This window comes from Physeter macrocephalus, chromosome 5, assembly GCF_002837175.3.
Source record: "Physeter macrocephalus isolate SW-GA chromosome 5, ASM283717v5, whole genome shotgun sequence".
Classification (NCBI taxonomy): Eukaryota; Metazoa; Chordata; class Mammalia; order Artiodactyla; family Physeteridae; genus Physeter; species Physeter macrocephalus.
The window spans coordinates 67,337,761-67,363,301 of NC_041218.1; the positions used below are offsets into that span (position 1 = coordinate 67,337,761).

The following is a 25,541-nucleotide window of genomic DNA, read 5'->3' on the forward strand; positions in this document are numbered from 1 at the left end:
GCAGGCTCCAGAGCACAGGCTCAGTAGTTGTGGCACACGGGCTTAGTTGTTGTGCGGCATGTGGGATCCTCCCCCACAAGGGCTCGAACCCGTGTCCCCTGCATTGGCCGGCGGACTCGTAACCACTGTGTCATCAGGGAAGCCCCAGATATTTAGTTCTTAAAGTTTAAAAGGTACACTTTCCAAATAAAACTGACTTTTTTGTCTTGTTGATAGTTTGTAAATAACTATTTCTACTGTTTAGAATAAAAACAAATGGTATCTGTAAAAACCTATGTAAAGTTAAGAATGAGGTTAAAGTCAGATTTTTTTTATAGGGAGTGTTTACTCAAATGTAAACTTTCATATAGTATTTGGGATAAAGTCTTTTATCCCAGAAGTTATTTGTTCACATATAAACTGTAATTTTTTAAAGTTACACACCCTTACTTGTTTATATATTAATTTTAATTTTGTCCTTATGGATAAATTTTGTGCTTTTTTAAAAAACTTTATTTAAAATGAGGCCATATTTTCCTCTTGTAAAAACAGAGTTCAACTAGAACTGTCAATTTTCTCATCTGTAAAACAAGAGCACTGAATCAGCTGACTATATTCATTCAGAACTCAATTTCTTTATCTTATGATCACTAAGGTTCTCCCTAATTAAAATACTAAGGTTCTAAGGAAAGGAAAATATATTACTAACGACATGTTTTTCAAGACGCCCACGGGGTTACCTCTGTTGTGACACTTGAGAAACAACTTGAAACTCCCAATTACTTTTTGTTTTTCTTCCTGAGAGGGCTCATTAGGCAGAAGCCATGTGTGAGTTATCTTTTTTCCTCTATAGAAGGCACCAGAGACCGCCCACATAACAGAAGTTCCAAAATAAGAATTCTGAACGACTGAAAAAGACAGGGAATGCAAGCACGTTACCTGTTCCTTTTTGCACGTTCTGCAGTACGCCACGGCAGGAAACCAGACATACCAGGTGGTAGAGGTTCAGGAGCATAACATTCTTTACCAGCAGAGTGTTTCCTTCCATTACTTACAGGTTGCTTTGCAGCCAAGCCAATTCTAATAGTAGCTTTTCCTTTTCGACCACTTCCCAAAATTATAGTTTTTTTCTGTCTAGCAGTCTTGGATGGTTCCTTCACTGATGGAGAAGTTATCCACTGGTACTCTGACTTGGCACTCCTTCCATCTGGAGAACTTTTTTGATAACTACTTTCATCACAAAATGATCAACAAGTGGATTTTTTCTTATATCCAAACGACCAGAGTTCTGTTGCTTTCAAGTGCCTTTAGTAAAGCCTTTGCTCCTTCACTGGTGAGGCCACACTGCTGCAGGTCAAGTGCTTTCGAGGAAAGACAAAAGGTCACTTGCGAAGTCTATACAGATTTAACATATAGACAACTTTCATTTTCTCACATGTGAAAGAGTCCTCTAAGCCATAAATCCTCACTAAGAGATTCTGCCGAAGCACTTCCACCCAGGTCACCAATGAGCGTGTTGCAGTTCAGAGTGATGTGCGTCAAACCAGCCATACAGGCAAGATCAGGTCTCCTGGAAGAAGACTCTCAGCCCAGATTTCTTCATGCCTTCTGGTAGTCTGATACTTTAAGATCTTGACCATGTGATCTGCTCCCTGCCATTTCACATTACAGCCCGTGAAGTCTACTGTCTTTAAGAGTGATAGAGTTCTTTATACCTTGACAAATAACCTTGTTAGCATAGTTAAGTCTCTCTCTCTCAGAACTAGCCCACTTAGCTCCAGGTTCCTAGCGCACCCGATGCACTTACACAGCAATTAAGAGGTCTACACAAGTGGAAGGTCACATCTTTATTTCTTATCGCAGGAACACGACTTCTGTAAACTTTATTTCTGTCAGAACCTGTCTCGACAAGCTGTGGCGGGAAGAAGCTCTGAATACAGATCAGGGGCAGAGGGTGCTCAGGAGCGGTGCCCAGTCCACCCCGCAGAGGCCTTCGGCGCTAACTCCAGCAGGCCCTCCCGCAGGGAAGCGCGCACGGTGGGCAGACACACCGAGTCCTGCAGCACGCACAGGTCCTCACAGCGCGAAGAGGTTGGCCGCGCTGTCCCGGCGCAGCTTCACCAAGTGATCATGGCCCAAGTGCGGGCTCGGGGACGCTGGCTGCGGACACGATGCCCACACCCGCCTGGGGGCCCCGGCTCGCCTCCAGCTCGCCTCCGGGCCCCTTGGGCGCCCACCGTCCGGCAGCTGCGGCCCCGCAGCGTGCGCAGGACCCGTGTCGCAGCCAGACGACGCAGGGCCACGGGCCCCAGCTAGGCCGGCCCCTCCATGCCGTGCTCCCGTGCCCCCGCATCCATTTTCTGCTTTTTGAGTTAAGCAATATGGAATTTCCTAAAATTACGTTTTGAATATTCATGTTGTTTATCACACGTAACTTTAAAAGCATTACCTTCTTCAACCAATATCTTTTCCTTCCTAAAATACTAGCTGACTATTTTATAAGCCTGTGCCTGGTTTAAAAAAGATAAGAGTGCTTTCAACACCCCTGAACCATGGAATTCCCATTCTTTTTTCCATGCCTTTTATTTTTCCCATAGCACCTGTCACTATGTGAAATACTATACATATTTACTGATTTATTTGTTTATTGTTTGTATCCCTATAATGAGAACAGGGATTCTTGTCTATTTTATTAACTGCTGCAGCACTCATTCACCTTCCACTCAAATTACTTAGAACTCAAATATTTGCCAATGAAAGAAAATCTTGAAATAACGTAGATTTTTATAGAATCTAAAAAAAGTTTTAATATTTCCAGGGTCTTTCATTTGTAATAGTCAGTATGAAAACGTTGTTTAGATATATAGTGTGTGTTTCATCATTGCTATACCATTAGTAATTTCAAGAGTGGCATCTGTGACTTGATTCAAAGAGAAGAGGCCAAAACATTGCTGTTGTATTAAAAAGTCAGCTCATTCTCTATGCATTCTTCTACTGTATGTCAAACTGACATCTTAATGTATGAAAAAGATTGTATGGAAGACCACAGTGATTCATTTAAATAATCTGTATTTTGATACTGTTCGAATTTTAAACAGAAAGCTTATGGTTCTTATGGAAGGAAAAATAATGGAAAAAGTATATTGTGCTATTTATTTACATTAGGGGAAAATTGTGCAGCTCACACACAAAGCCATGCATTTACAGACTTTTTCTTTAATTAGTGGTACTCTATAATGTTTGTATTTATTGAGTATTTATTAAGAAATATGTGTCATATAACAGACTGAAAAGTTATCTCAGGAGCCAACGTGTTTAATGGAGTAAAGTCAATCATCAAAGTAATAGCTAAAATGTTAAGAGCTATTTCTTTCAAGCACTTAATGAGCATTCTTTATGCATTATTTTATGAAATCTTTACAGCCTTATGATGTCATACTATTATTGCTATTTTTCATTTTACAATTAAGAAAACTGAAGCTTAGATCAACTGGTGTTTTAATTTTGACTTGAACTTTCAACCAAAAAATAACTTATTAATGTCAGGAAAGCAGTGCATTGCTTTTGATGCCTGTTACTCTGGATTTTAACTTAGGTCTGCTTTTATCATTTTAAGATTTATCAAAGGCACATGTATTGTGTTAACAGTATGACAATCTCCTTTTTATGGAAAATATTTTTATCATATATTTAAAAGTATATCTAAAGACATAAGTATGATACTTAGAATTGCAAGACTAAATATGATGTAATGGTGGGTACTGAAAGTTTCAATCCAGTAAACTTTGTGCAACAACTATGTATAAGGCACTGCATTTGGTACTAAAGGGGATAAAAAAGATGAAAGTAATACAGTTCCAACTTCAAAAACAGACAGTTTAGTGGCTATGAATAAAGTGGTTCCCACCTTTATCTCTTGGACACTTCATCCTCCTCTGTTCTTCAGTGTTCAATTCAGTACTGTGGTGGAGAATAGAGTTGGAGTACAACTATAGCATTTTGGGGGACTGGGAGAATGGGATACATAAGGAAGACCATGGGAGTCTCAGCATAGCTTTCCAGTTAGTGTACTGCAGATTGGTTACAGGTGTGCCAGCCTTCTAGCAGCGGGTGACCTGGGGCTGCTTGCCCTCTCAAGCCATGAGCATTCTTGTTAGTTTGTCCTAATGGACTGAACAAACATTTTCTATGAATGCTATGGAGGGAAAATGTTGGGAAGCCCTGTAGTTGAAGGAAATGATGAACAAAATAATTTTTTTGTTAATCCTGTTAGCTCTGACAGGAAGCACGTGGCATATTTCCCAAACTTTCATTAGAATAGACTATAGTATTATTAATATTTTCCCTTAAGTCAGCTCTGGGTTTCAACTTAGGTCTGCTTTTATCATTTTATGATTTATTAAAGGCAGAGATATAGCTATTATATAAATAATACATATATAATCTTAGTTCTAAGTAATGTGAAGGTAAAAATGATTTCTGAGGACCACTATCTTATATATCAATTCTGGGTGTAGACACATATTGATTTACAAGGAGTTCAAAATGAATATATAGAATGAATCACTTAAAACATTCTTTTTGAAACAACATGACTTTAAATGCTGGTAGCTTTGTTCAAATCCTCTTTTCACTTTCCAGTTGTAGAAATACAGTATTCACGGACACTTGCTCTGAGTGGTAAGCATTTTTATTTAGTTTATCTAGAACTGTAGACCAAATCCCAACAGCAGGGTGCCACTTTGACTTGATTTACAAACTACATATTTAAGTTTTGGACAGTTCACTCTCATAGGATTCCAGTTGAGCTGCAGATGTTTAACCAGGCCAGTTGGCTATATCCAGAATTAACTGGAACTCTAACTAGGACAAATAACAAATATATTCATCTGTGTTATCCTAATCAAAATCCTGACACAAATTTTCATGGAACTTGACAAGCTAACTCTAAAACTCAGATGGAATAATAAATGGGCAAGACTAGCAAGAAAATTTTGAAAAATAAGCAAAAAGTGTGTTTGCCATACAAGCTATTAGATCATATATTAGATCATACTTTAAAACTATAGAAATCAAAACAGCCTATTATTGACCCAGAAGTAGAAAAATAGGTTTTAGGAACTGAATACAGATTCATAAAAGTCCTTTACCTCAAAGTCCTTTACCTTTAAAAGTGGTAGGTAAAGACATACTATTTAATAAATGATGTCAGAGTGATTATTCATTTGGGGAAAAAAGGTTAAATTCGTGCCTCACATTGTTCACTAAAATAAACAATGTGAGAGAGATGAATGATCTAGACCAGGGGTCAGAAAGCTCTGATCCATGGCCTGGCTGCCTGTTTTTGTAAATAAAGCTTTATAAGAACACAGCCTTGCCCATTTCTTTATGAATTGTCTTTCACGCAACAGCAGAGTTGAGTTGTGATGCAACAAGGACCATTTCGACTACAAATCCTAAAATATTTACTCTTTGGCCTTTTAAGAAAAACTTGTCTGACCCCTGATTTAGACGTTAAAGAATCACCATAAAGCATTTTTTAGGGGGTAGAAAAAATAGGATTATGTTTATGGCTTTTGGGTATAGCCAATTTAGTTATAGTAGGCTAACTGCTATATCAAATAATCCCAGTATATCAGTAGTTTTTCACAATGAAAGTTTACTTCTTACTTTATGTTCAGGTCCTAAGCAGTTGGTTGTTCTGTTTCAAGCAGTCTCTTAGAAGTGTAGAATCCTGCCATCCCTTAACGCAGTGAAGACCTGCTCTAGATCCTGTAGGGGAGCAGAATTTCACCACCCTAAAATGTCTCTTTGGCATATTAATTGTTTCAAGCTGGTCATTTTCTGACAACCAGCAGACATGGGAGGGGCTCTGAAAACCATGTAGGAATTGCCCTTTTTAAAGAAACATTTGTTTACATTTGTAAGGGAAATCTCCATTTGTAAGGGTGTCTCCCTCTCTGTGCCTGGAAGAGGAAGATCACCAAACTTCTAGAAACTCTTGTCCCAGGAGAAGGCAATGACTTAAATCTGCAAAAAAGCCTTACCCTGTTTACTGTGCTTTTCCTGGTAACCTCCCATAGCTGACTCTCCCTACCCTCAACTTCCTTTTTTATCTTTAGTTGAGGATGGTATTTAAGGTGAAGGCTTTGGCCATTTTGGGGAGTTACTCAGTTTTTTAGGTCTCTCCTATGTATACATGTTATTAAACTTTGTTTGATTTTCTCCTGTTAATTTGTCTCACGTCAATTTAATTCTTAGACCAGCCAGAAGAACCTACATAGGTAGAGGAAAATTTCTTCCTCCTCAACACTATTTATAGTTCTTATTTTTTTTGTAATTAAATAGCATCAATTATATAATTAAAACAAGAAATATACTCACACAGTAGGAGTCAGAATTGTTCCAGAGAAAGATATCTGAAGTGCTTAAAAAAAATAAATTAAATTAAAAAGATGTCATTTCAACCATACATATTTTTTAGTCTCAGTGGAACAACATTATTACTAAAACTTAACTTTATAATTGCTAGTGATTATTTTGAGAGCAAATTCAAATGTACTACAGACAGTCTATGTTAATTTTGCATAGAGATATTTAATATGTCACTTAGGTTCTACAATCAGTTTTATTTTATTCAGTGCAATATAGTACATAAAACATACCTATTATAAAATCTATTTTCTAAATGAAGACAGTTTAATGTTTTGTTTCCCATATTAGTGAATTTCATGGAGCAAGTATCTTTCTAGACAATTTAAGATTATGGAAATTAAGTTGATATTGCTTAGCCAATCTTTACATGGAGTAAGCTTGTTGAAACAAATATGTCATTTATGAATTATATACAAACAATGTAATGTTGGTGAATTGTGCTGACACGATAGAGGTGATTATAGTGTTTGGATTTATGTGTGCTCAAAGTACAAAGCAGCTAAAGGACTAATAAGTCAGTTGCCCTTTGTATGAGTGGCTTCTTTATGCATTAGTCATCTATCTACTGGGACTCATGATTCTAATGGCAAAGTTCCTCACGAAGATAATGTTACTCCTTCCTCTGTTGGCGACATCTTGTTGCCTCAGAATATCCATTCTCTTCTTTTTAGAGCTCTGAGTTTTAGGTGGGTCCCTTGCCAACAAGTAAAAGACAACCTTTGCCAGCCTGCCTTGTGGCTAGATGTGGCATATGACTAAATCTAGGCCAATAATATGTAAGTGGAAGCACTGTATATGGGACTCATGGGTAGTTTTTGAAGGAAAAGGGCATGCTCTTCTCTCTCATCCTCTTTTCTGTTGCCTTGAACCCAGACTAAATGACAGGAGCTCTAGCAGCTCTTTCAGACTATGAAGTAACCATGAATTAGAAAACAACCTGAAGGTGATGAACAAGAAATAAAGACCTTCTCAACAAACATTGAGGGAATTTGTTGCCGGTAGGACCTGCCTTGCAAGTAATGTTAAAATAATTTCTTCAAAGAGAAAATATAGGTCAGAAACTTGTATCTACATAAAGAAAGGAAGAACTTTAGAGATGGAATAAGAGAAACAAAGGTCATTCAACATGGTGCTGGGCTAGGAATGTCCCTTGGGGGTTCATTTGTGAATCCCCAAACCCAGGCCCATCATGCTGCAGACCTTCTGTAAGCGTTTCCCAAGAAGTGAACACCAAAACCTGGAATAAGAAATATTGGGGGCTCAGGCTTTCCTGGTGGTGCAGTGGTTAAGAATCCAATGCAGGAGACATGGGTTCAAGCCCTGGTCCAGGAAGATCCCACATGCCACAGAGCAACTAAGCCTGTGTGCCACAACTACTGAAGCCTGCGCTCTAGAGCCCGCGAGCCACAACTACTGAACCCGTGTGCCACAACTACTGAAGCCCGCGCACCTAGAGCTTGTGCTCCGCAACAAGAGAAGCCACCACAATGAGAAGCCCGCGCACCACAACAAAGATTAGCCCCCTGCTCATGCAACTAGAGAAAGCCAACGGGCAGCAACGAAGACCGAATGCAGCCAAAAATAAATAAATAAACAAACAAGTCAATTTTTAAAAAAATATTGTGGCTCACAGTTAAAGAACCTGCCATAGGGAGATAATCTTCAAAGCAATGCCACTTTTTCATCATTTCCCATTCCACTTTTGGCATTAATATAATTTCACTGGAAAAGGTAAATGGTAAGTTGTACAAATAAATATTTTTAAAACAGGAAATAAGCAAAGAAAAAACAAAAACTAGAGTTACCACCCTCCTCTTCATCCTTTTATTCTAACTGTACCCCCCTTTACACTATAGCTCCCACTTTAAACAAAGCCTATGAAATGGTACACAGTAGGTCTCTTGAACTTTAGGCATTGATGTACCACTTTCATGATTGTCATCATTCCCACTGTGGAAGTAAAACTCATATTTTATGGCAAGACAAGAAAACTTTAAACATAAAAAATGTTCTCTGCCCTTTGGCCTCCTCTCTCCTACTCTGCACTGTGTATCTGCATTATGCATCAACCTAACCTCCCATCAGCAGAAATGCCTGCTCAATCATTAATAGCAACATTCTCTTAGCACCAGCAAGACAACTCCTTAAAAGATAACATTCCTTCTTAATCTTATAAGGGGCCACAATGACACTTAGATCAAATCAGGATTGTGTAAACTGTCAATGATACATCATTTAAGGTATAGCCCGCTGTCTCAAAAAACTTATATAACTGTGCCTTGATTTCTAATGGGTAGAAGCTTCTCGGAGCTTTCTGAGATGCTATCCCTGAGTTATAATCCTCAATGTGGCTCGGATAAAATTTTCCACTTCTTTCTTAGATTAAGTGATTAATTTTTCGTTGACACCACTGACCCCAGCCACAGAGTCTACCTACTCTAGCCTTCTCCTAAGCAATAATTTCCATAATATCACAGTTTGATTGGGAAATCATATTGTTTTAAAATTATGTAATCACTAAATTTAAATATATTTATGTATAGAGAAAAATTAAGTCCTGTGCCACTGTTAACAAACGTATCACACTTTGGGAAATTCAGGGATGGAAGTTAGAGTATTGAGCTAGCTGTCAGAAGACCAGAGGTCTAGAACTGGCTCTGCCCCTTAAGGAGCTGTGCTTTTGCAAAGTATATAACCTTTCAAAGCCTCAGTTTCCTTGTCTCTAGAATGAATACAGCATAATTGATGCCCATGGTATATTTTTCAATAAATGTTAGCAAATGTACCAATAATTTCCTTGTCACCCATTGTGATATTGTGATTTATAATAAGAAAGATATATTTGGTCTTCATTTCATAATTGACACAGAGGTCATAAAACCCTTGACATTTCCTAAGTGATGAGTAATAAAACTGCCTTTTGTTATTCATAACAAGCCTCTTTCACTCACACCAGAATTTATGTTAATGATGTGATTTTTGAAAAGCCCCTAAGGATGCGGGCCAGTTGCCTCTAATCAGCTATGCGATTAGAGGGTTGGAATTCTCAACCCCACCCTTGAGACCTTCAGGGAGGGGAGTGGGGCTAGAGATTGAGTTCAATCACCAGTGGCCAATCATGTAATAAATAATGTCTATGAAATAAAGCCTCCATAAAACCCCCAAAAGACAGGTTTGGAAGAGCTTCCAGGTTGGTGAATGCATCCACATGCTGGGAGGGTGGTGAACCTCAGTTCCACAGGCCAGAGCTCTTGCACTCAGGACCCTCTGGACCTTACCCAGTAAATGAATTTATCAGACTGTTCATCTGTATCCTTTATAACATCCTCTATAATAAGCTCGTAAACATAAGTAAATGTTTCCCTGAGCTCTGTGAGCCATTTTAGCAAATTACTGAATTCAAGGAAGAGGTCATGGGAATCCCAGTTTTTAGCCAGTGAGTCAGAAGTACAGATGACAGCCTGGACTTCAGTTGGTGTCTAAAGTAGGGGCAGTCTTATGGGACTGAGCCCTTAACCTGTTGGATCTGATTCTATTGTTACTGAATTAGACAGTCCCTCTCTTGGAGTCCTAGCTGAACCGAAGGCTTCCTGGCTCAGTGAGGGAGTTCTATTCTGCTCATGTTCACACTTCCAATAACAAAACTGAGTTTGATGCAAGCAAAACAGGCTTTTATTCAATGGCCAGAGAATGGAGAAGGGAAGCTTATGCTCTAAAAGCACCTCCTCCCTGAAGGGACGAAAGTGGGGGACTTTTAAGGGGTAAGAGGAAGACAGGTCATCAGGGCTCTAGGAAAAGGGATTTCCAGGTGAAATAGGAGGGAAGGGAGCAGGGCACAACCTTTTAAAGAAAGATATAGCCATAGTACATGACAAAGACTGGTTAGAACCATCTGGGTCCAAGATGGTGGAAGATTCGACCTCCAGTAGACCTTGAGCCTCATTATACACTCATTGTAAAACATTAGCATATGCTAAATAACACACCCACAAGCGCCATGACAGTTTTGAGGCCAACCATAAAAGGTCAAAAAGTGGGCGGTGGCCCAGTTCCTGGAAATCCCCACCCCTTCCCCAAAATAATTGGAATAATCCTCTCACTCATTAGCCTGTGAAATTACCCAGCCCATATAAACTAACCACGCCACATTTTGAAGCCTCTTGTCTCTGAGATGGCCCACGCTCTGTCTGTGGAGTGTATTTCTCTCTAAATAAATCCACTTCTTACCTATCACTTCATCTTCGAATTCTTTTGCGATGAAGCAAGAACCTTAAATTCACCAGGAACACAGGGGCAGCTGGGGGCATCTGGGGCATTTGCAGTCTTCCAGGCTCCAGGTTTCCTCTGCACAGGGTATTCCTGTGGTCAAATCAGAGCTGGTTCAGGGCGGTTTACCACTATATATCTCTGAAAGCATGTATCTCTCAAAGTATAGCTGCAAAGCATCTCTGCCAAACACAGGTAGGTACAGCTGAAACAAACACAGAGATGAATCAGGGTGTGTCCTTCAGCTCTCAGGGGTTGGTAAGGAGACACAGAGATAAATGAAGGCAAGGAAAGTGGTGACCTTTACCCTACTTGGCCCACTATCTTGGATCTAGCCAGTTCAGTTTGGTTTTTTCATGGGCCTTTGTGGCATCCTGTTGATAAAACACAATTAGGCTACAAGGTTAAAAACAGGTCTGTGGCCTGGGCTGCACAGCATGGGTGACACTATCATCAGGTAGAGTCAGAATTCAGTTAAATCTGTAGGATACTCAGTACGTGTTCACGGAGAATTGGAGCATTGTTTGGTGGTGTTGGAAAGCAAACCACCCAGTGATAACTTTCCATCACTCAACTATTTTGCCTCTTTTCCCTATCTCTGGAAGGAAGCAAAATGGCCTTCACCTAGAAGGCTTTCTAAAAGCTGGGTGAGAGACTCTCCTCGTGGTCCAGTGGGTAAGACTTTGTGCTCCCAATGCAGGGGGACTGGGTTCAATCCCTGGTCGGGGAACTAGATCCTGCATGCATGCCTCAACTAAAGATCCCGCGTGTGGCAACAAAGATCTGGCACAGCCTAAATAAGTAAATATTTAAAAAAATAAATAAATAGATAAAAGCTGGTTGAGCCCTATTTCTGCTATGCTGCCTAAAGTGGATAATGGCCAGTAACTCACAAGAGACAATCCTAGGAAAAATAAGCTAATTTTATAAACCTGTAATGTGAACTCTCAGACACAGAACACTAAAAAGTCAACGTTTTCTGCAGGAGCCATTCAGCACTCCAGGGGAAACTTGATTTGCCTGAATAATAATAAACTATAATGATAATAGCCAAGTGCACCTCACAGGAGTACTAAGCTTTAATGACTCAATATCTGTGGAACCCTTGAGCACCTCCAAAGTTATGTAAGCATAAATGAATAAGTAGGGACACCATATACCATTGTTATTTCTACATTAACTCTCTCTTGGCAATTTCTTATCTTATAATAGCCTGTAAGGTAGGTATTGTATGAGACTAATCCATGAACAAAATTATGGAAGAAATAAGTATAAAATAATATATAGTAGTGATTTCCAATGAAATAATTATAATCTCATATTAGTGAAAAAGAATGGAGTCCTTAATAGCACCTCTAAAAAGCCATTTCTAGGTTGTAAAGTACAAAAATGAAAATCTGGAAGAGACCCTTAAGATTTAAATGTCTAAAAAGAGTTTGAAAAAAACACTTGCTATTTTTTTTTCTTAGGAAGGAGACAGCTAAGATTTTAGTTGTTTTTTTCACTATGAAGAAATTATAATGATGTTTACTCTGTTTAATTTATTTCTTAATAGAAATTGTATACATTATTTTCATACATCTTCCATTCTTCCTTTCTATCTTCCCCTCCATCACCAGCATTATTTATGCAATGTGATAATACTTTTAATGTTCCTAGGTTAAAAAAATATCTTCAGAACCCTGTATATTTTCATCATATTTTCCAAAATGCACCATTATGATTGTGATATTGTCCCTAATTTCAACTGAGGTAGCTAAAGATAGAATGCGTCAGACCAAACAATGTCTTCAACAAACTTTCTTTCTTGTGATACCACAATCTCCACCCATGATTCATTTCTTCCAGTGAGTTTCATCTATAAAAAATCCTCTGAGAGGATTCTGCTGAAGAGTACTCTTATTGTCCTTGCTTTTCCCCTTTCACCTAGCTGACATCATTTTCCTCAAGACCAAGGGAGTTTCCAGGGGTGAGAAGGAAAGTAAAAATAATGTTACCTGTTTGATGAGAGTAATTCTGAGTGGGACAACACTGTACCAGGTTTTGAACAGGTTCTTCATCCTGAGAGAGGGCAGAAGGGACATGGAGAGGTAGGAGGACATTAATACAAAACCCACATGCTTTATGTTCTGCCTAGAACCAGATGTGATTGCCTATAAGCATCAGTCGTAGGATTATTTTCCATTCACTGAGTATTCTTGCCAATGTTCTGCTTTTTGTTTACAGCATTGACATTCTGTACACAGTTAATATTTTTACATCCTTACACCCTGTGGAACATACTAAATTTTGTCACTCCAGTAGTATTGGGAGTGGACTTGGACAATAGGGGCCTCTATCCCAGCAGGTGCTGAACCTGCCATTTTCCATGTCACTCCGACAGGACCAAGGGCATGTGGCCACCCAGACACTGTGTTCCACCTTCTAGACCATACCATGGTAACTGGGACTCTGGATTGTCTGTTCCACAAGCGCTGAGCCCACCCTTCATCCCTGTGGGAGCTCTTTCCTGGAGTCTCTCTTCCTGTTGGCCTGCTTGCAGTGGGTGTCTTCCTCCGTAGACCCTAAGGGTAAAGAAATGCTGTTAGCAGAGATGTCTATGGATCCTGGTTGTGAGGGTGCCTGTGGGCATTGCAGACCCCTGAAGTGTGGAGTGATATTGGGGTGGGAAGAGACAGAGAGGAGGAATGGATGGTGGAGTGGGGACAGCTGGAAACAGCTGGACATGCCATCATCACATTCAGTTGTAGAGCAAAGAAAATTCTGAAAAGTCTCAATTTAAAACCTTGTCTCAGGACTTCCCTGGTGGTCCAGTGGTTAAGACTCAGTGTTTCCACTGCAGAGGGCACAGGTTCGATTGGTGGGGTGCAGCCAAAAAAAAAACCAACCTTGCCTCAGCCTCAGGTTTCTTCCAAGACTTTTAAAGAAGAGCCCTGGAAGTAGGGCTTGGGGTCATCAAGTGGGCAGAGAATTCCAGGCATGGACCAGGTGGCATAAAGAGAAATCTTATTTCTTTTTCTTTTCTTTTTTCATTTTCTTCCTTCCTTTCCTTCCTTTCCCTCCCTTCCTTCCTTCCTTCATAAAGAGAAATCTTATTTCTTTTTCTTTTCTTTTTTTCTTTTTTCTTTTTCTTCCTTTACCTTCCCCTTCCTTCCTTCCTCCCTCCCTTCCTCCCTCCCTCCCTCCCTCCCTTCCTTCCTTCCTTCTTTTTTTATCAGAATCAAAGGAAATCTTTATTCTTTGATCAAAGAATGGAGAGGTACAAACCTTCCTTCCTTCCTCCCTCCCTTCCTCCCTCCCTCCCTCCCTCCCTTCCTTCCTTCCTTCTTTTTTTTATCAGAATCAAAGGAAATCTTTATTCTTTGATCAAAGAATGGAGAGGTACAAACTCCTACGTTCCAGTACATGCTCTCCCTGACAGGCCGTGCGTGGCAGGGATCCTTTCTACGGGTATTGTCAGCGGGGGAGAGAGCGGAGTTCTTGCGGGTTGGCGCAGGCGTGCTGCTCACGGCTCCAGCCGGCAGTGCGGGTGCAGCGTCTCTGCGCACAGCCCACCACCGCCATCTTGAGATGAGGGGTCGTGCGCGGCCCTTCTGCACACAGCCCGCTAAGCTGAGGTGTCAGGTGCAGGCACTCGACCCTGGGAACTCCGGTCTGAAGTGCTGGGTGTGTGGATTCTGCATGCGGCCCCCTGTGAGCAAATGAAACCGGACTAAGCCCAAAGGAGAAGAAAAAGGTTAGACTTGACTTTATTGCCCACATTCTATTTTTATTTCCTGGGAATTGTTAATGGGCTTTGCCGGTGACACATCCCTCCTCTGCCTTTTGTCTTACTCCTCATTCTTGAGGGGCGCTGATGGGCGTAGGTTGTTTACTGTAACTGCTTCCTGCTAAGTATGGGTGTTGTCGTAACTCGCGGTGGAGGAGCAGGACTTCTCCCCAGCTACTTTTAGATATGTTTGATGGTCCCAAGGCCTCAGCTCTAACTTTTTGTATCCATGGTGACCACCTTTTTGCCTTTTCTTTTGGAGACAAAGGACACTAGACAATTTAATATACCTGGCCCAAATATTAGCGAGAGAATAATGGTCCTATGTCAAATTTTCCTAAAAATAAAGGTAGCTAGGTCTTTTGCCCGTAGGCAAATGTGACCTGATATCGAGGCTCTTTGCTCTGGCCCGAATATCCCTGATTACACTTTGGTTGTGTTTTGGAAGAGAAGCTTCAGGTCAGAGAGAGGTTCACACTAGTAGTCAAGGGGGTCTCTTGTCCTAGATTGTTTCCCTGGAGGTTAAGGCTCGGGGAGCTCTTCCTTTGAATGCAACGTCCCCACGGATTTGCAACCCCCCTTGCGTCACGGTGTTTTTGGCAAGAAAGTAAATTAATTTTGAAACTGTGCTATTCATTTTACTGTTCCTTTACCACATTAAAAAAATGTTGTTGTAAAGGTATATTTGTTTTTACAAAGGTAGAAAATATTTTATTTAACAGTTTGTTGTCTTGTTTATTGTATCTTTTATATTTGGATGGGCTGGACCTGATTATATAACAGGGCCCTCCCAGCTTTCCTGGATACAATTTTTGGTATAGGATTGAGAGGACATTACAGATGAGTAAGATGAGTATTTTCAGATATTTTCAGATGATTCAGATGAGTATTTTTGTAATCAGGTACAGTATGACTCGATGAGCATAGTGTAGTCAATCTCTACGTTAATCAAGATATAGAATATTTTCATGCTACATAATGAAAAGGGGAGAGAGAATGGAGATCTAACGCATACCATGATGTTTTCTTAAAGTAGTACTGCCACATATATCAAAATGGCTCTCTTTTCCTCATAGTTAGCAAAGCACTGATCTATATATAAAGTGAAAAAAATGATTAAATTTCTAATAAGTTCACATATGTAAGTGACTAGTATGGAGAAAATCATAATATAGTATATTAAAAAGTTATTGTGGGACTTTCTGTTAGGCAATAGAGTGGAAGAACTTTAGAAATAACCCTTTATTTTGTATGTAGAAGTAAGTTGAGACCCAGAGCTTCAGCCAGTGCTCCATGATTAAATAGTGTTGATGCCAGATTCCTAATACAAGGAGCTTTCTGCTATAATCACTCCCAAATGGCTGATCCATCATTAATACAAATGCCCCAAAAGATACTTGATATTACGTACAGATATATTTCTGTTAAACTAATGTAAACTTTCCCCAGTTCCGTATCTCTAGATTCCTGGTTTGTTACATTATTGCTAAATGGTTTAACTGAAATTGACTGACTAGTACTAAGCAAATATTCTGCAAACCTAAGGAAAACTATATATAAAGCGTTAACTGGTAGGTATAGTCTTTTGTTCTTAATTCAAGGATCGTCACTAGACAATGAAGGGACCCTCAAATTAGACATTTTAATTGGGAGACAATATGCAGCAGAAACGTCCATTTAACCCTAAAAATGTTTGCTTTAGATCTTTGATTAGTGTCACATTCCCACAACTCAATATTTCACAAAAACATTAGACTAGATGGTTCTGTATATACTTGGCAGCAGGCTGATTCACTTTTTTACGACATGAACAATCAAAAGGAAGCTTAACATTATTATTATGAAAAATATATTAACAATTAAATTTTAAAGGAAAATATGTTTATATTTTGAAGGTAACATTGCTGTTTCATCCATGCATCAGGACAAAAGTTGATTGTTTGAGGAGCAAAGATTTCAACCTTATATTGAGTTCATTTGGATGGGAGAGGAGAATACGTCTTTTTAAAAAATAGAGATATAACTTACACAGACTGAAGTGCTCAGATCTTAAATATACAGCTTGATTAAATTGTATGTGTTCATTCACTCGTGTAACCACTACCCTAATCAAGATATGAAACATCCTAGACTTCCCTGAAGATTCCCTTGTGTCCCTACCCAGACAGTAATCCCCACCACACACATACCAGTATCCTGATTTTATCACCATATTAGTTTCTTTTTGAACTTCCTGTAAATAGGCTTATACATTATGTACTCTTTTGTGTCTGGCTTATTTCACTCAACATTAAGTTTGTCAGATTCATACATGTTGTGTGTATCAGTAATAAGTTGTTTTTTATTACTGTTCAGGAATTGGTAGGTCAAGGATTATAATTATGTATGGTATTTGTAGGAAAAGACAAATATTTTCCCATATTGGTGATAACAGTAAAAGTTCTATTTGCTCCACACCCTCACACATCCTTTTTTGGTCTTTTTCATTTTAGCTATTCTGGTGGATATGGAGTGGTTTTATCTTGCAGTCCTCTGAAAACTAATATTTTGAGGATCTTTTTATATATTTATTGTCTATTTTGATATTCTTTTTTAGGAAGTATTGTTTAATCTTACCCATTAACAATGGAATGTTCTTTTTCTCATTTAATAGGAATTCTTTGTATGTTCTGGATATGAGCCTGTTGATACATATGTATTGAGGCTATTTTCTCTCAGTTTTAGCTTACCTTTCATTCTCTTGATAATTTATTTTACTGAACAGTTCTTAATTTTAACAAATGTCAATATTTTTATGGCTACTGCATGGATGTATTTTATTTTTATTTATGTAGAGGCTTCGTTGTTTAGCTTTCACATAAGTCTATGACCAATATCTGAGTAATTTTGTATGTGGTATAAAATACAGGTCTAGGTTCTTTTAAAGTTAAATATGTGTAGTCCAGTTGATCCAGTGCCATTATTGAGAAGATTTTCATCTATGAAATTGTAGTTGAGACACATGCAAAGACCAATTACAGACATAGCATTTCCTTTGGAGGAGACTGAACCTGTCAAAAAAAAAAAGAGAGAAAGAAAGAAAAAGAAAGAAAGAAAGAGAAACAGGGACATTCTGAAAAATGTCTCTTTATTTGGTACTAGGGACATTTTGGTTTTGGATTAAGAGATAAATTCTGAAAAATATATATTAATATTCTAAAATAAAAAGTTTATTTAAAGATGTATGCAAATTTCCAGTTTCAACTCTGACATGCAAGGAAATTAGAAGTCATCACTCATAAGAAAAATCATGAAAAATAGTCTGAAAATCAATGACTTATCTTGGGCTTATCAGAGAACTGAGGTTACGGGGCAAACCACCATGCAAAATCTGGAGAGAGAGGCAAATATAAAGAATCAAAGATAAAATAAGTTTTCTGCTTACAGGAGCAGGAGCTGCTGTAGCTACAGACTGGTAGGGACACTTAAATGTCACTTTGATGAATTGTGGGAGGCAGACCTAAACTAGTGTGAGAAGGAGAGACTTCTGAGGTCCATAGTCTTAGAGAGGGTCCCCACACTTTTCCTGGGTTTTACTTACGTTTTATCTCCACATTGACTGAACTTGTCTTCTCTGGTGAGTGCGCTGTTAAAATTATTCAATAAGTTATTAATTCAGATACTATATTTTGCTGTTCCATTGTCCTAAAATGTCCATTAGGATATTTTTTTATAGATTTTAAACTTCTGCAAAAATCATTCAGTTTTCATTCATTTTCTCATTATTTCCCACTAACTTTAATGTGTATATATTTTAACATCTTTCTTGGAGTATAATTGCTTTGCAATGGTGTGTTAGTTTCTGCTTTTAACAAAGTGAATCAGCTATACATATACATATCTCCCCATATCTCCTCCCTCTTGCGTCTCCCTCCCATCCTCCCTACCCCACCCCGCTAGGTGGTCACAAAGCACCGAGCTGATCTCCCTGTGCTATGTGGCTGCTTCCCACTAGCTATCTATTTTACATTTGGTAGTGTATATATGTCCATGCCACTCTCTCACTTCATCCCAGCTTACCCTTCCCTCTCCCCATGTCCTCAAGTCCATTCTCTAGTTCTGCAACTTTATTCTTGTCCTGCCCCTGGGTTCTTCAGAACCACTTTTCTTTTAGATTGCATATATATGTGTTAGCATACGGTATTTGTTTTTCTCTTTCTGACTTTACTCTGTATGACAGTCTCTAGGTCCATCCACCTCACTACAAATAACTCAACTTCGTTTCTTTTTATGGCTGAGTAATATTCCATTGTATATATGTGCCACATCTTCTTTATCCATTCATCTGATTTTATGATGATGGCCATTCTGACTGGTGTGAGGTGATATCTCATTGTAGTTTTGATTTGCATTTCTCTAATGATTAATGTTGTGGAGCATTCTTTCATGTGTTTGTTGGCAATCTGTATATCTTCTTTGGAGAAATGTCTATTTAGATCTTCTGCCTATTTTTGGATTGAGTTGTTTGCTTTTTGATATTGAGCTGCATGAGCTGCTTGTAAATTTTGGAAATTAATCATTTTTCAGTTGCTTGATTTGCAAATATTTTCTCCCATTCTGAGGATTGTTTTTTCATCTTCTTTATGGTTTCCTTTGCTGTGCAAAAGCTTTTGAGTTTCAATCGGTCAGATTGGTTTATTTTTGTTTTTATTTCCATTTCTCTAGGAGGTGGGTCAAAAAGGATCTTGCTGTGATTTATGTCAGAGTGTTCTGCCTATGTTTTCCTCTAAGAGTTTGATAGTGTCTGGCCTTACATTTAGGTCTTTAACCCATTTTGAGTTTATTTTTGTGTATGGTGTTAGGGAGTGTTCTAATTTCATTCTTTTACATGTAGCTGTCCAGTTTTCCCAGCACCACTTATTGAAGAGGCTGTCTTTTCTCCACTGTATATTCTTGCCTCCTTTATCAAAGATAAGGTGACCATATGTGTGTGGGTTTATCTCTGGGCTTTCTATCCTGTTCCATTGATCTATATTTCTGTTTTTGTGCCAGGACCATACTGTCTTGATTACTGTAGCTTTGTAGTATAGTCTGAAGTCAGTAAGCCTGATTCCTCCAGGTCCATTTTTCTTTCTCAAGATTCCTTTGGCTATTGGGGGTCATTTGTGTTTCCATAAAAATTGTGAAATTTTTTGTTCTAGTTCTGTGAAAAATGCCAGTGGTAGTTTGATAGGGATTGCACTGAGTCTGTAGGTTGCTTTGGGTAGTATATTCATTTTCACAATGTTGATTCTTCCAAAGCAAGAACATGATATATCTCTCCATCTGTTTGTATCATCTTTAATTTTGTTAATCAGTGTCTTACAGTTTTCTGCATACAGGTCTTTTGTCTCCTTAGGTAGGTTTATTCCTAGGTATTTTGTTCTTTTTGTTGCGGTGGTAAATGGGAGTGTTTCCTTAATTTCTCTTTCAGATTTTTCATCATTAGTGTATAGGAATGCAAGGATTTCTGTGCATTAATTTTGTATCCTGCTACTTTAGCTTTGTAGTATAGTCTGAAGTCAGGGAACCAGATTACTCCAGCTCCGTTTTTGTTTCTCAAGATGGCTTTGTCTATTCAGGGACGTTTGTGTTTCAATACAAATTGTGAAACATTTTTTCTAGTTCTGTGAAAAATGCAGTGGTAGTCTGATAGGGATTGCATTGAATCTGTAGATTGCTTTGGGTATTAGAGTCACTTTCATAATGTTGATTCTTCCAACCAAGAACATTGTATATGTCTCCATCTATTTGTATCATCTTTAATTTCTTTCATCAGTGTCTTATAAATTTCTGCATACAGGTCTTTTTTCTCCTTAGGTAGGTTTATTCCTAGATATTTTATTCTTTTTGTTGCAATGGTAAATGGGAGTGTTTTCTGAATTTCACTTTCAGATTTTTCATCATTAGTGTATAGGAATGAAAGAGATTTCTGTGCATCAATTTTGTATCCTGCTACTTTAGCAAATTCAGTGATTAACTTTAGTAGTTTTCTGGTAGCATCTTTAGGTTTCTCTGTGTATAGTATCATGTCATCTGCAAACAGTGACAGCTTTACTTCTTTTCTGATTTGGATTCCTTTTATTTCTTTTTCTTCTCTGATTGCTGTGGCTAAAACTTCCAAAACAATGTTGAATAATAGTGGTGAGAGTGGGCAACCTTGTCTTGTTCCTGATCTTAGTAGAAACGGTTTCAGTTTTTTACCATTGAGAACAATGTTGGCTGTTTGTCATATATGGCTTTTATTGTGTTAGGTAAGTCCCTCTATGCCTACTTTCTGGAGGGTTTTTATTATAAAGGGGTGTTGAATTTTGTTGAAAGTTTTTTCTGCATCTATTGAGATGATCATATGGTTTTTCTCCTTCAGTTTGTTAATATGGTGTATCACATTGATTGATTTGCGTATATTGAAGAATCCTTGCATTCCTTGGATAAACCCCACTTGATCATGGTGTATGATCCTTTTAATGTGCTGTTGGATTGTTTGCCAGTGTTTTGTTGAGGATTTTTCATCTATGTTCATCAGTGATATTGGCCTGTAGTTTTCTTTCTTTGTGACATCTTTGTCTGGTTTTGGTTTCAGGGTGATGGTGGCCTTGTAGAATGAGTTTGGGGGTGTCCCTCCCTCTGCTGTATTTTGGAAGAGTCTGAGAAGGATAGGTGTTAGCTGTTCTCTAAATGTTTGATAGAATTGGCCTGTGAAGCCATGTGGTCCTGGGCTTTTGTTTGTTGGAAGATTTTTAGTCACAGTTTCAATTTCAGTGCTTGTGATTGGTCTGTTTATATTTTCTACTTCTTCCTGGTTCATTCTGGGCAGGTTGTGCTTTTCTAAGAATTTGTCCATTTCTTCCAGGTTGTCCATTTCATTGGCATATAGTTCCTTGTAGTAATCTCTCATGATCCTTTGTATTTCTGCAGTATCAGTTGTTGCTTGTCCTTTTTCATTTCTAGTTCTATTGATTTGAGTCTTCTCCCGTTTTTTCTTGATGAGTCTGGCTAACGGTTTATCAATTTTGTTTATCTTCTCAAAGAACCAGCTTTTAGTTTTGTTTTTTTTTTGTGGTATGCGGGCCTCTCACTGTGTGGCCTCTCCCATTGCGGAGCACAGACTCCGGACACGCAGGCTCAGCGGCCATGGCTCACAGGCCTAGCCGCTCCGCGGCATGTGGGATCTTCCCGGACCGGGGCACGAACCCGTGTCCCCTGCATCGGCAGGCGGACTCTCAATCACTGCGCCACCAGGGAAGCCCAGTGTTTAGTTTTATTGATCTTTGCTATTGTTACTTTCATTTTTTTTCATTTATTTCTGATCTGATCTTTATGATTTCTTTCCTTCTGCTAACTTTGGGGTTTTTTGTTCTTCCTCTAATTGCTTTAGGTGTAAGTTTAGGTTGTTTATTTGAAATGTTTCTTATTTCTTAAGGTACGATTGTATTGCTATGAGCTTCCCTTTTAGAACTGCTTTTGCTGCATCCTGTAGGTTTTGGGTTGTCATGTTTTCATTGTCATTTGTTTCTAGGTATTTTTTATTTCCTCTCTGATTTCTTCAGTGATCTCTTGGTTATTAAGTAGTGTATTGTTTAGCCTCCATGTGTTTGTAGTTTTTACTGATTTTTTCCTGTAATTGATATCTAGTCCCATAGCGTTGTGGTCAGAAAAGATACTTGATACGATTTCAATTTTCTTAAATTTACTAAGGCTTGATTTGTGACCCAAGATATGATCTATCCTGGAGAATGTTCCATGAGCACTTGAAAAGAGAGTGTATTGTTGATTTTGGATGGAACATCCTATAAATATCGATTAAGTCCATTTTGTTTAATGTATCATTTAAAGCTTGTGTTTCCTTATTTATTTTCATTTTGGATGATCTGTCTATTGGTGAAAGTGGGGTGTTAAAGTCCCCTACTATGATTGCGTTACTGTCGATTTCCCCTTTTATGGCTGTTAGCATTTGCTTTATGTATTGAGGTGCTCCTCTGTTGGGTGCATAAATATTTACAATTTTTATATCTCTTCTTGGATTGATTCCTTGATCACTATGTAGTGTGCTTTGTCTACTGTAATAGTCTTTATTTTAAACTCTGTTTTGTCTGATATGACAATTGCTACTCCAGCTTTCTTTTGATTTCCATTTGCATGGAATATCTTTTTCCATCCCCTCACTTTCAGTCTGTTTGTGTCCCTAGATCTGAAGTGGGTCTCTTTTATTTTTATTATTATTATTATTTTTTTTGCGGTACGCGGGCCTCTCACTGTTGTGGCCTCTCCCGTTGCAGAGCACAGGCTCCGGACGCGCAGGCTCAGCGGCCATGGCTCACGGGCCTAGCCGCTCCGTGGCATTTGCGATCTTCCCGGACTGGGGCACGAACCCGTATCCCCTGCATTGGCAGGCGGACTCTGAACCACTGCACCACCAGGGAAGCCCAGTGGGTCTCTTTTAGACAGCATATATATGGTTCTTGTTTTTGTATCCATTCAGCCAGTCTGTGTCTTTTGGTTGGAGCATATAATCCATTTACATTTGAGGTAATTATCGATACTTATGTTCGTATTACCATTTTCTTAATTGTTTTGGGTTTGTTACTGTAGGTTCTTTCTGTCTCTTGTGTTTCCTGCCTAGAGAGGTCCCTCTAGTATTTGTTGTAGAGCTGGTTTGGTGGTGCTGAATTCTCTTAAGTTTTGCTTTTATGTAAAGGTTTAATTTCTTTGTCGAATCTGAATGAGATCCTTGCTGGCTAGAGTAATCTTGGTTATAGATTTTTCCCTGTTATCACTTAAAATGTGTCCTGCCACTCCCTACTGGCTTGAAGAGTTTCTGATGAAAGACCAGCTGTTAACCTTATGGGGATTCCCTTGTAAGTTATTTGTTGTTTTTGCCTTGCTGCTTTTAATATTTTGTCTTGTATTTAATTTTTGATAGTTTAATATGTGTCTTGGCGTGTTTCTCCTTGGATTTATCCTGTATGGGACCCTGTTATCACTTAAAATGTGTCCTGCCACTCCCTACTGGCTTGAAAAGTTTCTGATGAAAGACCAGCTGTTAACCTTATGGGGATTCCCTTGTAAGTTATTTGTTGTTTTTGCCTTGCTGCTTTTAATATTTTGTCTTGTATTTAATTTTTGATAGTTTAATATGTGTCTTGGCGTGTTTCTCCTTGGATTTATCCTGTATGGGACTCTCTGTGCTTCCGGGACTTGATTAACTATTTCCTTTCCCATATTAGGGATGTTTTCAACTGTAATCTCTTCAAATATTTTCTCAGTCCCTTTCTTTTTCTCTTCTCCTTCTGGGACCCCCTATAATTCAAATGTTGGTGCGTTTAATGTTGTCCCAGAGGTCTCTGAGACTGTCCTCAATTCTTTTCATTCTTTTGTCTTTATTCTGCTCTGTGGTAGTTATTTCCACTATTTTATCTTCCAGGTCACTTGCCCATTCTTTTGCCTCAGTTATTCTGCTATTGATTCCTTCTAGATAATTTTTAATTTCATTTTTTGTGTTGTTCATCATTGTTTGTTTGCTCTTTAGTTCTTCTAGGTCCTTGTTAAACGTTTCTTGTATTTACTCCGTTCTATTTCCAAGATTTTGGATCATCTTTACTGTCATTATTCTGAATTCCTTTTTAGGTACACTGCCTATTTCCTCTTAATTTGTTTGGTCTGGTGGGTTTTTACCTTGCTCCTTCATGTGCTGTGTGTGTCTCTGTCTTCTCATTTTGCTTAACTTACTGTGTTTGGGGTCTCCTTTTCGCAGGCTGCAGGTTTGTAGTTCCCGTTGTTTTTGGGTGGGTAAGGTTGGTTCAGTGGGTTGTGTAGGCTTCCTGGTGTAGGGAACTGGTGCCTGTGTTCTGATGGATGAGGCTGGATGATGTGTTTCTGGTGGGCAGGTCTGCATCCAGTGGTGTGTTTTGGGGTGTGTGTGACCTTATTATTATTTTAGGCAGCCTTTCTCCTAGTGGGTGCGGTTGTGTTCCTGTCTTGCTAGTTGTTTGGCATGGGGTATCCAGCACTGTAGATTGCTGGTCATTGAGTGGAGCTGGGTCTTGGCATTGAGATAGAGATCTCTGGGAGATTTTTGCCATTTGATATTACGTGGAGCTGGGGGGTCTCTGGTGGTCCAGTGTCCTGAACTCGGCCCTCCCACCTCAGAGGCATAGGCCTGATGCCTGGCCAGAGCACCAAGACCCTGTCATCCACACGGCTCAGAATAAAAGGGAGAAAAAAAGAAAGAAAGAAAAATAAATAAATAAATAGAATAAAATAAAGGTATTAAATTTAAAAAATTATTAAAAGTTAAAAAAATTTTAGAAAGTAATTTTAAAAAAAGAAAAAAAGAAAGAAGAGAGGAACCAAACCAAAAAACAAATCCACCAATGATACCGAGCACTAAAAACTGTACTAAAAAAAAAACCTAAAAAACGGACAGACAGAACCCTAGGACAAATGGTAAAAGCAAAGCTATACAGACAAAATCACATGTAGAAGCATACACATACACACTCACAAAAAGAGAAAAAGGAAAAAATATATATATATCATTGCACCCAAAGTCCACTATCTCAATTTGGGATGATTCTTTGTCTCTTCAGTTATTCCTTAGATGCAGGGTACATCAAGTTGCTTGTGGAGGTTTAATCCGCTGCTCCTGAGGCTCTTGGGAGAGATTTCCCTTTCTCTTCTTTGTTCGCACAGCTCCTGGGGTTCAGCTTTGGATTTGGCCCCGCCTGTGCGTGTAGGTCTCCTGAGGGCGTCTGTTCTTTGCTCAGACAGGACGGGGTTAAAGGAGCATCCATACTGGGAGGCGTATGGATGCGCGGCGAGCCTGCAGCGGCAGAGGCCAGCGTGATGTTGCACCAGCCTGAGGCGTGCTGTGTGTTCTCCTGGGGAAGTTGTCCCTGGATCTTGGGACCCTGGCAGTGGCGGGCTGCACAGGCTCCTGGGAGGTGAGGTGTGGAGAGTGACCTGTGCTTGCACACAGGCTTCTTGGTGGCTGCAGCAGCAGCCTTAGCTTCCCATGCCCGTCTCTGGGGTCCGCGCTGATAGCCGCGGCTCGCGCCCATCTGTGGAGCTCCTT

General features: G+C 39.1%; 1 protein-coding gene and 1 pseudogene across 1 annotated transcript in view; both read right to left on the reverse strand.

Annotated features, from left to right (window-relative positions):
* Positions 1-714: 714 nt before the first annotated feature.
* On the reverse strand, positions 715-14,244 carry LOC102977651 (centrosomal protein of 78 kDa-like; annotated as a pseudogene).
* Positions 14,245-14,287: 43 nt separating this feature from the next.
* VWDE (von Willebrand factor D and EGF domains) overlaps positions 14,288-25,541 on the reverse strand; it is an 87,230-nt gene continuing 75,976 nt past the window's right edge. The window contains 1 exon segment of the mRNA XM_024131496.1: positions 14,288-14,392. Within this exon segment, the coding sequence (XP_023987264.1) occupies positions 14,288-14,392 (105 nt within the window).